Source organism: Microtus oregoni, unplaced genomic scaffold (assembly GCF_018167655.1).
Source record: "Microtus oregoni isolate MIOR12 unplaced genomic scaffold, Mior012 000000F_ref0000247, whole genome shotgun sequence".
In the NCBI taxonomy this organism is placed as follows: Eukaryota; Metazoa; Chordata; class Mammalia; order Rodentia; family Cricetidae; genus Microtus; species Microtus oregoni.
In genome coordinates, this window is record NW_024543059.1 from 17092946 (window position 1) to 17106030 (window position 13085).

General features: G+C 47.9%; 1 protein-coding gene across 3 annotated transcripts in view; it reads left to right on the forward strand.

Moving 5' to 3' along the window:
* Ntrk3 (neurotrophic receptor tyrosine kinase 3) overlaps nt 1-13085 on the forward strand; it is a 358909-nt gene that overhangs the window by 280091 nt on the left and 65733 nt on the right. For all 3 annotated transcript variants that reach the window (XM_041656675.1, XM_041656673.1, XM_041656674.1), the window contains one exon: nt 11815-11945. In XM_041656675.1, the coding sequence (XP_041512609.1) occupies nt 11815-11945 (131 nt within the window). The remainder of the gene's footprint in view (nt 1-11814; nt 11946-13085) is intronic.

Genomic DNA, 13085 nt, shown 5'->3' on the forward strand with positions numbered 1-13085 from the left:
AGAGCCTGATAGAAGGGATGGCCAAACCTTGAAGTTGTTTGAAGGAGTCCTGGCTGGAAATGAAGGGGTGTATGCAGGGTTAGCCTGCAGAGGCAAAGAGCACTTTGTTCTGATGGGCTAAAGGAGACTCTGCTGGGGCTGAGCCGAGCTGGAATGAGAGGTAGCTGTCAGTCTCTGGGGCAGAGAGAGGATGTGGGGATTAGCAGGTGAGACACATGATCACTACCCCTTCATGCACTTGGGGGAAGACAGGAAGCTCAGGTCTGGATTCCTCAAACCACCAGACTGTAGCTCTGTTCACCCAGAGGGCAAGAACTCTTTCTAGCCAACATGCCTCTGCCCTAAGAGGTGACAGCTGCCTGCAGACTTTTAAACCCTGCTCCAAGGAGAGTAAAGATGGTTCTTTGTTCAAGAAAGACTCTGAGCATTAGGGATTCCCAGGGAGATATACTACTTTGTGTGGAAATCCTCTTTCCCCCTGTTTGTCCCTTTCCCCCTTTACAGTGGCCTCAGAGCTCTCCTCTTGTGAACAGAACCAGTATAAAATCTTCCCGAAGAAAAGCCACCAAAGTCTCTCAGATGAGGTCCCCTGGTCCTCACTGAGTGACCTGTTTTGCTTCCTAGTGCTGTGTAAAAAGTGTTCCCTGTCATTAAGTTCATGGCTTAGGGGAAGAGCAAAAGTGAGTGGATTTTTTCTTTTTAATTTTATCTTTAATTACGTGTATGGGTATGTACGTATGAGTGCAGTTGCTCACAGAGTGTAGAGATGTTGAATACTCTTGGATCTGGAGTTAAAAGCTGTTGTGAACTTCCAGACATGGGAACTGAACCTGGAACCTTGGAAAGAGCAGTCGGTATCCGTAACCACTGAGCCATCACTCCAGCCCCTGTGGGTAGATTTCTTTAGCCTTGAAGTTTTCTACTGGAAAGGGGTAAATGGATGTTATAAAGACCAGGCCTGTGCCCATAAGTGGCCCGGATTCCTATCCCTCCCAAAGAACTCAATGGAATCACATCAGAATTGAGGCTCATCTTGGCTGAGGTCATCGCTTCTCTAGTTCCACAGCAAGGATATTTGGAGCTCCTTTCTCCAGCTGCCCCTGATCTGATCTTACATAAGGGAAGACAGTCTAACTAGACATGGGTCTATGTAACCTCTTTTTGTGTTAGAGATAGACATTCTGGAGATGGCAGAAGGATCTCTCCGAGAACAAAGAAAATCAAGAGGATGTGTCAGAAGGAAAATGTCACCCTAGGGGAATGGGTGGATGATTGCTCCTGGAGGTGGGGGTGGGCTCCCCAGATGGAGAAGTGTGTGGGCCACCAGTCACTAGGAATGACTAGTGCTGGTATCTGTGGTCCTTTTCCAGCATTGTGTAGGGAGCTATAAGGAAACAGTCTAAGGATTCTGGTCCACATTATCAGAGTTTTGAAATTAGGTATTAAAAATGATGCTGTTTTGGCCATGGCATCGATCACCTGTCATCGTAGAGCTCAGAAAATGAAAACAGGAGGAGCTTCGCTTCCATGGTAGCCTGAATTACAAAGGAGACTGTATCCCAAAAAGCCAAAATAATCTTAAATTTTAAATTAAAAACAAATATTAACTCAAGGTAGTTGATGCTACAGACTAAGATCTGTCAGCTGCCTTTGCTCCCACAGTGTGAGTGTTTTTCTTATCTCATTTAAAGATACCATGACTTTGTGGAGTGGAAGCATTAGTGTTGTTAGTATTACTTCTGTCTTCTAGGGGAGGAAACTGAGACTGAACAGGGCATCGTCCCATCATCAGGGAGGACCACTGAAACTAAGTGGGGTGGAAGAGGGAAGAATAAACTGGTCCATTTGTTCACTCAATTCATTTCAGATGCATCACCGTGCACACATAATCTCATTGACTTCTCATGGGCTATTCTTTGAGATGAGTACTTGCTTAATGTCATCCATGACAACCCAGTGGTTGCCCTGTTTGGCGCAGTTCTACCCAATGCTGCCTCTTCCCGAAGACATGTTCTTCCCTTCCTCTAACATGATGTTCATTTCTGTCTCTTCTTCGTTTTTGTGTGTGGCATTCTGTATTCTGATACATCACTGCGTATTTAGATAAGTCTCCTAACACTGTTTTCTCTCCTTCCTGTAAAGGGACTCCATTTGCTCCCAGATCCAAGAAAGTGATATACATAAAAAAGAAAGTGATATACATAAAAGAAAGTGATATACATAAAAAAAAAAGGCCACGGTGGATCCCACAGATGGATTCTTGTCATCCTCTAGTCTGCCTTTGTCAGTTTGTCCTGAGCCAAAAGCTTCTTGTTTGATAATCAAGGCTCCAGGTGCCCAGAAGTCTAGACCTTGGCCCAAAACTCTAGAGCAGGGAGAAATGAGTATGAAATAACTTTGGCCCATGATTGCTTGTGAGAACAAGCATTCACAAAAAAAGACTTTTAGGGTGGAGATTGCTCCCTTAAAGGGGGGTGGGTGGGACTGAGGTAGCATCTCTGGGCAGCTGCTGGAGCACAGGAGTCTCTGGGGAGGTGGCAGTGTAGCACACAGCCCTTGAATGAGGGTTTATCATCATCTCATCGAGAAGGAGCTAGCCAGGCTAGGAGAGGGAGGATGTAAGGAGCTAGGCAAGTCGTCGGAGGGACAGATTCCTAGCTAGAGTCTGAGATTCATCTTTCAGCACCTAGCTTCCCAATTCCAGATGGCTTTCCTTGGGGACTTCCTTTGCTCTCTGCTCTTGGCTCCAGCAGCCAGGGCTTAATGAGAGCCAGAGGCATTCTTGCCCCCAAGAAGGGCCAACATACCAAGCAGACAATGGTGTGGGTATGAGAGGGCAGGTGTGGTGTGGTTAGGGAGGTGATGGCAGGAGCCACAGTGTCCGTGATTGTCCGTAGTCCCACAAGTGGAGTTCAGAGGCTAGCACCTGGGAACAGGGGCACATAGGAACTTCAGCCCTCCTTGCTGAACTTGCCTCAGGAGACGTGAGCTGGAAATTGCCCCAGAACAGACAGTACTCCTCTGCTCCTCTCTCTTCGCTGAGTCCAGAAACAGCAGGGTGTCTTATGTATTTATTCATCTTGGTGGGAATGCATTGTCTTTGTGTCCTATATTCCTGCCGCTGGTTTCAGGGGATGCTCGTGCCCCGGGGACGTGACCTATGCTCCCTGTTCCCCAGCAGACCAGACCACAGAGGCTCGTTGTTTGGAAGTCCGAGGTGTCAGAGATGAAGGGTTCAGAAGGGATTCTCACACCTGTCCTAGTACAACAGAATCTTTAGTCTTCAGGCAAGCCTTGGCCTCAGGATATAAATAATTCCGCTCTTTGGGATTTGTTGGATCCCTTCCCATCCTCATTCATTCCTTTTAACTACTCCCCCAACTTCCCTTCCTCGTTTCCCTTTGTAGTGTTCTCCCTGCTTCCAGCCATGCTTCAGATGGGACTTTAATTTATTCATTTCCTCATCAAACATTTAGTGAATTCCTTGTGTATACTGGGCGCTGTGCTAGGCTTAACTGATGGTCTCCAGTAACACATGGCAGTGGCCTTTGGACTTGCATGCTTTAGGGATGCTTTAAAGCTGTGAAGGAAGCCCAGGACTCTGGAGAGGAGATGCTAGGATGGGCTGGAGAGTGATCAACAGTCCTGAATCAGCGTTACCTTGGGGCAGCAACAGCAATGGACAACACTGGTGTTCAGGGACACCATCTCCATTCCCTTAGAACTGTCAGCTCATTTGCATGGTTATTTTAAAGATTCTACCGAGTTCTGCTCTTAGCTTTCCAACCTTAGAATGATGTTCTACTGAGGTTCTTGCCATTCCTTCAAGAGCTCTTACTCAGAGAGTAGAAATCATCCAGGGACTGCCTTGTAAAAATTCTTATTTGAACAGTTCTGCCATGCTATCCCCTCATGTCTGTCCATAAGGAGGTAGTTGGGGTAGCTGCAGACCATATCATAAAGTCTGCCATTAGCCAGGGAGGTGCTCATATATATATAAGACCATAAGGAATGTCTGCAAGCCCCTGGAGAGACACAGCCAGAACACCACCAGAAGAAAGGTGGGGGCAGGCCTGGGCTGGTAACAGAAGTGCCTGCCATGGTAAAGGCAGGGGTCCTGCCCTCCTGGCAGAGGGCTGTGCCTCCATGATTTGGAGCTGGCCCTCTTTCTTCTGCCATTTCTACAACCCACAGTTGAAGCTCTGCGAATGTTATTCTTTCCCGCTTAAAGCCTTCCCATTTCATGTGTAATTAAATGTGTGGTATCAGATTCATGTTTTCTTTGGGGCCTTTTCAGCAGCCTAAGACCCTAGGTGGTCTGCTTAGTTCAAAGAAAGCACACACTTCTCAGAGATTCTCCCTTCCTATCCCTGGTCCCTTGTCCGCTCTGTGCAGTCAAGAATCTCGCCGGTCCTTCAAGTACACAGCAATGCTAGGGTTTGGCCATCCTTTGCTTCTCAGTGGGGGCCTAAATTCTAGACCTTTCAGTGCAGTTCTCTTGAAACATGAGCTCAGGTGGTGGGCACTGAGCTGGCAGAGACATGGCATCTGTCTTTATGGATGCCATCGTTCTTTTCTGTGTAGTGATTCCAACTCGGAGCACAGGGCATTTCTTTGTAGAGGCGAAGGGGCTTGAGGTGGCTGAAGAATGGCCGCTGTCTGCTAACTCATTCTCCCCCTTTTCCTACAGCTTTGTTACCTATGGTTTCAGGTACACACAGTCAATGGCAGTCTAAAAGTATTAATATTTGTCTTGACTATCACCTATGTTAGTATAATTACATATCATACATATCATATATTATTAAATATATACTCTATATCTTCTAGATTAGACTTTACCATTGCTGTGCATGTATGGTTCATATTTCCACAGGGACTCCTGCAATTTATCCTTTGTGGATAGGGGGCATCACTGTACCAGACTTTGCAGTCTAACAGACCACCTCTGGTAGCTGAGGGGTCTTGGGCAAGCCTCAGCTCCCTCTTCTGGAGTACCAGAAGAGCAACAGGCTTTATTTCACTTTAGAGCCCTATAAAGATGGATGGGAGGTACAGGCAAGTGCTTACTCAGTCTTGCATGGGTAGGTGCTCAACTGATGGAAACTATTTTTTATTATCAATAAGGGAATAAGGGATACTGCCAAGTTAAAAGCAGCAAGTACAGTGTAGAATAGGGTCCATGAGAGAAAGAGCCAAGAGGCCTTGGCAATAATGCCAGGAATCAATTGAGAACTGAGAGTTGCAAGGGACCAACCCTTGGGGCTTTGTTGGGGCTGTTTCTGAGCCCCCTTTGCTTCAGGTTTTAGGGATGGATCATGCATAAGTCCCTGAAAACAATAATGAGCTGAAGGTATTCTGTGTGTGAGTTAAGGGTCATGCTTATTTTAGGGCTCTGAGTTTGCAGCACCACACACAGCATTCAGGATTGCCGTAATTTGGAGTCATGGGTCCTGGGGATCTGGACTATCTCCACTGATAAACACCCCTCTTGAGGAGGCAGCTGCCTCTGCCTCTTGATGTCTTTATTCCATTGTCTGGCCAACCTCCTCCCACAAACTATTTTTGACTCTGATGGAGAGGAGGCTAAATGTTGTGGTGGCAGGCTGGGGCAGACTGGCGGGGACCCGGAGTCAGTGCCTGCCACCTCTGAGCCACCTCAAGCCATTTGTTTTCCAGAGGTTGATAATCATCATCCTTCTTTCAATTTCTTTCCAAGCCTCTGCTTGATTTGCACATAGGCGAGGCTTTTAGAAGATGCAGGTCTTACAGATAGACAAAACCACGCACATGTTAAATGCCAATCATAGTTTATATATTTCCTACTAAGTCTATTATCTAAAGAAGCTTTATAAATGTGTATGGATGGAGACTGGAGGTCGACATTGGGCCTCACTCTTCAGATGCCAGCCGCCTTCTGAGGCAGGGTTTCTCATTGGCCTGGAGCTTCCTGGTCAGGCTGGGTTGGCTAGATAGTAAGCCCCATGCATCCTCCTGCCTCAGCCTCCCCAGCACTGGGAGCACACACAGCCAGCTTTCTTCAGGTAGGTTCTGGGGACGGAGCTCAGGCCTCCATGCTGGTGACGGAAGCACTTTCATGACTGAGCAATCTCCCCGGGCAAATTTTCTGAGAGTTTAAGTCGGTTTTCTTAATTGTTCTGTGAAGTTACCATGCATGTGGCCCATCTACAGACCAGCAACTGGAGGCTTGGATGGAGAACACAGCTAGGAAATCGCAGTGCCAGGATTCCATAGAGAATCTGTCCTCCCACCCCTACCCCAATATCCCCCCTCCCCCAAAACAGCTTCATTCATGGAGTAGTGTGATAATTCTAGCGGGATCTGATCTTTGTTCATCCCTGGGCTGTGAGGCTGAGCCGTTTCCGGCTCCCCTTTCTGTGCGAACAAGGATGTGACATTGTCACTTACCAGTGTGTGTCAATTCAGCCACACCAGATCATCCAGAGTCAGTAGCTGTGTGTGTCACTGCAGGGCTTTCAGAGAAGTCTCTTTCTCAATATTGTCAGCCCCCAGTCTCGGGTGAGGCAGCCCAGGCAAACAGACAATGCACAAAGACAGCCTATCCACTGGCCTCTCAGGGACCTGAGTGCTTGTGGCCAAGTTTGCGGTAGTTCTAGAAGACTCCCCCTTGAGGTGAGTTCTTACCCATGGGAGGGTGACTCAGGTCCTTCCTGCAGAGGGAGGATTCTGGAAGCAGCAACCAAAATGCGTGCTCCACGGTGGCATCAGATAAACCACTCGCCGTGTGGGATTCAGAGGACTCTTCTGGTGGGATCCCATCAGGGGATCTCTGGTGAAGAGGAGTTTGAGATGAGCCGTGGCAGAAGGTCCTAGTTCATCTTTTACAGTTCCTGAGAGCCCTCTCCATTATAGAACAGCCCCTACTCTCTCACCGGCCCCTTTAGTAATGGAAATAGGACTCCCTTCCCCCCCCCCCATACCATCTCTGCATTTCCCCTTTCCCCTCTGCCCTTCCAGCATCCCAAAACCTGAACTTCATGACCCGGATGCTGCCAGTTCAGACAACCAGACAGCCAGGCAGTAAGGAGACTGATTGATACCTTCTTTTCTTAGGAGAAGCCGTCCCCTTTTGACTTGTGGGTCAGATGGCTTCACTAGCCACAGCATGATGGGAACTAAAGACAAGCAGAGAACAGACCCAAAGAGACATGTGGACGTGAAAAATGAAACCATTCACCACTCCAAGCCTGTCCTCAGCGCCCCTCAATCCCACACTCTCCCTCATCCCTACACTTCCCAGAACATGGTGGGTTCTGAATGGCATCCAACAGGAGGCTCCTGATCCTACCATTGGGACAGTGTTTAAGAGAGTCCCAGGATGAGCAGTGTGGGAGACTAAGGTGGATAATTGAGGGTTAACCTTTGGACAGGACCGTTTTGATGACTACAGACCAAGGACCGATTAGGGATGGAGAGGAAAGAACAGAAGCTCGGGAATCCCCTAGAGGAAAGGCTTTTCTTGGCCGTGATTTATCTCTGAATTCTGGAGGGTATCACAAACCTTCATTTTATCTGTGAAAGGAGCACAGTGACTCTCGGGTCCTTATGAGAATGAACTCTGCACACCTTGTAGGACCGGCCATGTGCACATTCCCTTTGTTTTATCCGTCTTCGCTTGTAATTTCAGGGAAAGAACGGCTGAGATTGCATTTTTGGAGTCCAGCCTCCTTGGTACATGAAGCATCCGCATGGAAGGGATTGATGCCGTGCACTTGGCTTCTCGTCAGTGTTTCTCTGCCAAAGTTTCCCATTCACCTTGTGGGGCTTCTTGTCCACACAGCCAGAAACTCATTCTTTATTGGAAAAGGATTTGGGGGTGGGATGAAATCTACTTTCATTTCTGGCTCTTTCTCCCCATCCTAGCTCTTACCACTTGACCGGGAATAAACACATGTATTGATCTTAAACTCCCTTTACTGTGAAGACGAATGAAACAAGGAACCTTTATTATGAGCCACTGGGCATATCCCTGTCCCTAAAACAATTCATTTGCATGTCGGAGCAAAATGCTTTGGCTCATGGTAGGCTCTAGCCTGCCCTGTTCATGTTCCTGTGGCAAGTAGGAGGGTGGGTTTCTCACAACATGCTCACCTGCCCCTGCCTGGCTCAAAGCCCACGCTCACACCACCAGCAGCAGAAAGTCTGCAGAAGATGCCAGGTCCCCAACCCGACAGGTCTCTGGAAAGCCATTCCTGTATGACGCTCCCACAGCTGAGCCTCTGAGTCTTTCAAAACCCTGAGCTCTTACTGCCTAGGGAGGAAGAGGGGAAATAAGGGCTTTCAGACATGACCCAGGCATAGCAGCTGAAGGAGCAGTCCGGCCCTTTCTCAAGCTCCCCAGTTCTCATTTTGTGCCCAGTATTGCTGAGAGTGGGAAGTTCCCAGGCAACCCAGCTCAGACCAGTGACATTTTATAATGTTGCCCTGCCTTTGGGGAGGGGTTTCTTGAAGACAAGAAAGCCAGAGAGGCTTCTTCTCCAGAGCACAGATAGGCAGCTCAGTCTCTTCAAACAGTTGACTCAAACTAAGCCATAGAGCTTGCAAGGGCTAGAGGGGCTTGGAAGTAAATCCAAGCTCCATGACCTTCTCATGGTCTTCTGGAGACGAAGTGTGATGTACTTGTTGGGAGGCATGGTGCAGGTTGCCAGGTTGTGGCTTTCTCAATTAGTTAACCCCTCACTGCCCAAACCTCATCAAGTTCCAGTGGCCCTCAAAAGGTGATTCCTGGATCGGCAATGTCAGCGTCATCTGGGAACTTAGGGATGCCTGTCCTCAGGACTCAAGATGGATGCCCTGGGTGGTAATCTCTGTGGTAGGAGTCCGGTGCTCTGGTCTTAAAACACTCTCTGGATGATTCTGAGGGGACTGCCCATTGGTAAGTGAGGAGGAGGCTAGATGGGGATCTGACTGCAAACTCATCTTTTCCTCAAGTGTTTGGCCACTCTGGCATATCTTTGCATTCTGGATGTCACACTGACCTCAGCAACTGGGGGAGACTTGGCTAGGCTTTCATTTCACCTTCTTTTCAAATAAAATACCATCCATGACGAAAATGATATTTACCATCTTTACAATTCGGAATACATTGATAGCATATTTTTTCTAGGGATGGACGGACCAACAAATATCTGTTCACCTAAGGTAGGATACCAAGAGCAGATGGAGGCCAGCTTGGCAAGCAAATGTGTATTAGAGGCACAGGATTGTGAATGACCAAAAATAGCTGTATCACCAAAACCTCCTGCCTCAGCATGAGTCCAAAACTGTATCAACAGAGTCTTCTCTCAGCCTACTGCATGCTATACATGTTAGCACCTTCCAAGACAATATGCAGCTGGAAGGATTCCATGTGGCTGGAATGGGAACACAGAGGAGAGAATGACCGGCATCTCAGCTGAGAGTCTGGTGATGTCCCCAGCCCCTCTATAAGGGCATAATAATAAGACTGCTCTCTCTCTCTCCCTCCCTCCCCCTCTGTGTGTGTGTGCACATATACATGTGCACATATTATGAGTGTGTCTGTGGAAAGCATGCTCATGCCACAGTGTGTGTGGAGGTCAGACGACAGCCTTTGTGTTGGTCCCCGCCTTCTCTGCTTGAGAATAGGCCTCCTCTTTTGCTACTATATATACCAGGATGATTTGCCCACAGGCTTACAGGTATACTCCCTCTGTCTCCAGTCTCACCATGAGATCTTAATATCACACAAACAGCTACTACAACCGGTCTGGTCTGGGGATCCGAACTCAGGTCCTCGCCTGAGCACATGCTTTATTCACGGAGATATTGGCTGGTGGTGTGAGCTAGACTCACTGTGATTTCAAGATCACAATGGCCATGTGGTCCACGGAGGACAGAATCCCACAATACAAATATTGATAGACTTATCAATATACCCAAGTGCAGGAATTTTATAGATGAGGAATGTGAGACCTGGCCCCGGGCTGGAGAGCTGTTTTACCAGGCTACATTTTCACTCCCTGGTCTTGCCAGGTAACTCAGCCTGCATGGTTCCATGTGTCATCACTAGCCACCTGGGAATGACTAGGCCATGATGAGAAGATGACTTCTCAACCGAAACTCATTTTTCCCAGTCATACTTTTTTAGCCTTACCCCCGCCAAGCCAAAAATATACCACTCTTCAAAGGCTATGAGACAGAGATAGAGATGCAGAACAGGGAAGAGCTTTGAGTATCTGAGCCATTTCTCCAGCTAAGGAGACTGTTGTCATCTACCTGTTGTTGAAGATTGCCTGGAAGGAAGAAGGAAACAGGGTAGGTCACGCTAGACCCTGTGGGATTTGAACTCAGAGAGGAAAAAGCAGTACCCAAGCCTCCCAAGCCGGTAGGCCCAGCCTCCGAGTCATGCCCCTCTGTCACTGTCGTCACGTGGTTCCTCACCGTGGAAACAGTCTGCCATGGCTCTTCCTCCTTCAGCTTTCACTGTTCAGCAAGGTCATTTGAGAGGATCTTCTTTGCTGGCTTGGCGACATGCTTCTTAATGTCGATACGGGCATTTAATGGGCTTTTGCCTATTGAGCAATTCATGTAAAGGTCGGTGAGTAATCCCCCTCACTTCCTTTCATGGCCAGCCCCCTGCTTCGACAATTCCTTGGTAGCATTCTTTCCAAAGAGGTGGGAGGACTGAGGTCACAGCTCTGCTCCCTCCTGGCCGACGCACTTTAATTAGGTTGCTAAATTAGCAGAGGCACTGGCAACTCTTTGCCCATACCTCAGTTCTAAGGCTTGTCTTTGAACTTGCCATTTGTGATCTCATTGGTTTGCTTTCTCTCGGAGGAGCTGTACTGGCCAGCTAGAGATTTGCCTGAAATAATTTTAGCTACCTGTAAATGTTTTCTATTTTGAAGAAGGTGCTCTTGGGGTGTGTGTATGTATGTGTGTGTGTAGGTATATATGTGTGCATGTGTGTGTGTACATGGTTTGTGTATGTGCATGTGTGCACTTATGTGCATGTGTATATATGTATGTATATGTGTGTGCATATGCGCATGTACCTGTATGTATATGTGGCTATGCGTATGTGTATGAGTTTGTATGTGTGGGTGTGCTTGTATTTGTGTGTATGTGTGTGAGTCTGTGTGTGTGTGTGCTGAACACATGTTTCCTCCAGGCACTGAGTCAGCCTCTTAGTCTGGATGATCTACTTCATCAAAAGGCTTCAGTGAGAGGGGTGTTCCTGTTAACACCATTTTACAAATGAGGAAATTGAGGCTCTAGGATTAAATAACTTTCCCAAACTAAAGAGAGAGAGGGAGAGTGAGAGAAAGAGAGAGAGAGAGAGAGAGAGAGAGAGAGAGAAACCAGGAGGGGCATGGAGTCAGGATTCAAGCCTGATTCTCAACCCCATCCTGGCAACCTTGGGTTTAAAGAGCTGCCAACAGCTCATTGATATCCCTTGGGGACTTGCTAGGGATGCAGAGTCTCAGGACCCCTGAATCAGAATCTGCATCTTGCCAAGGTGCCCCAGTTCATGTGCGGTACCACGGGAGATGGAAGCAATCTACATTCAGTAACATCATTGATTCCTGGTCTGTCTGGATTGCAAGCTATCATCAGCTCTGGTCTTCATCTCAGAAAGTTGAGGTGTAGAATACTGGCACAGACATCACCCATAACGAAATGACAATTTCTGTGCCCAAACTGGGATGTGGACATTTGGCTTTTCTCACTGTGATCTCAGAAGCGCCCTGGATTCATGCTGTTCTGATGGATGACAGAACCTGACTGTCCCCCTTTGTCATGCTCCTACAGATGTCCAGCACATCAAGAGGAGAGACATCGTGTTGAAGAGAGAACTGGGTGAGGGAGCCTTTGGAAAGGTCTTCCTGGCTGAGTGTTACAATTTAAGCCCCACCAAAGACAAGATGCTCGTGGCAGTGAAGGTAAATCTTGGGGTGCACGGGCAACCAGGGCAGGGCTGGAGGTGGTCCTGTGAGGTGGAGGACCATTGAGAAGGTGGTGTTAAACTGGTCTCAGACTCTGTTAGGGACCCTTGGTCCAGAGTCGGCCAAGCTTCCAATAGGCCAAACATGCCTAGTTTGAGAAGTCAGGAACAGCAATATGTAAGGGGGCTATGCCTGGGGACTTCTGACTGAGAGGCTCCGACTGAATGGGGAGCTTTAGGTCACTCAGTTCAGTGAGTGAGCATATGCTGTTTGCTTAAGTAAACATTTGGCCATGTCTTAGGAGAAGAACTGGATGAAAAGGGCTGTCTGATGAGCCAGGGAAGCCCCATGTCAAAGGTACCAGACATCACATGAGGAAGAGAGGAGCCAAGGTTAGGATGGTCACAGAATCAGCACCTGGAACTGGTGGCTGAGGTTGGGATACATTCTTAAATTCTTGCTATGACATCTGAGCTTAGTCTCCCAGGAATGTAAGCAGAAGGTAACTGCAGTTGTAGAAAGATATTTAGCCACAGGATTGTGTGCCCCTGAGGTTACAGGCAGGTTTGCAACTGGGGATGGATTGATGGGAAGTACGGAAAGAGCTTTGCTCCTACTGATTACCCTCCTCCAGCCCAAATCGACAGAAGGCCTTCTCGCTCCAGATTAGTGCTGGACAGGCCTTGACATGTTCACCAGTCAAGTGTCACATGGACTCACTGGCCTGGAACCACACTATAGAGTCAGGAGAATAGAGGGGCCTCTTTTCATGCATCCAGCATGAGGCCATTATGAAGTTTGCATGGTATTCCAGAATGACAGATGACCTTAGAGATGGAAATGAGAGGCATAACCACAGAGGAGGACACTCATTAGGACCTCAGAACAACCCCATCTTTAGTACCAAATAGCCTGATGGAAACTCCATTGTGAAGGCAATTTATGTTTCTTTGACTTTTGGGTCTTTGTATCTCTCCAGTCAATCTATCTGTAGGTTGTCTCTGCCCATAGAGGGTGAAACATCTGATAGATACAGACAGGGTAGTGCAGGGCACCATCTGGCATGGGTGCAGAGGGAGAGCCTGGATACAAATCCCCAATCCTTCACTGATCACCTCCATGACCTTGGGCGGAACT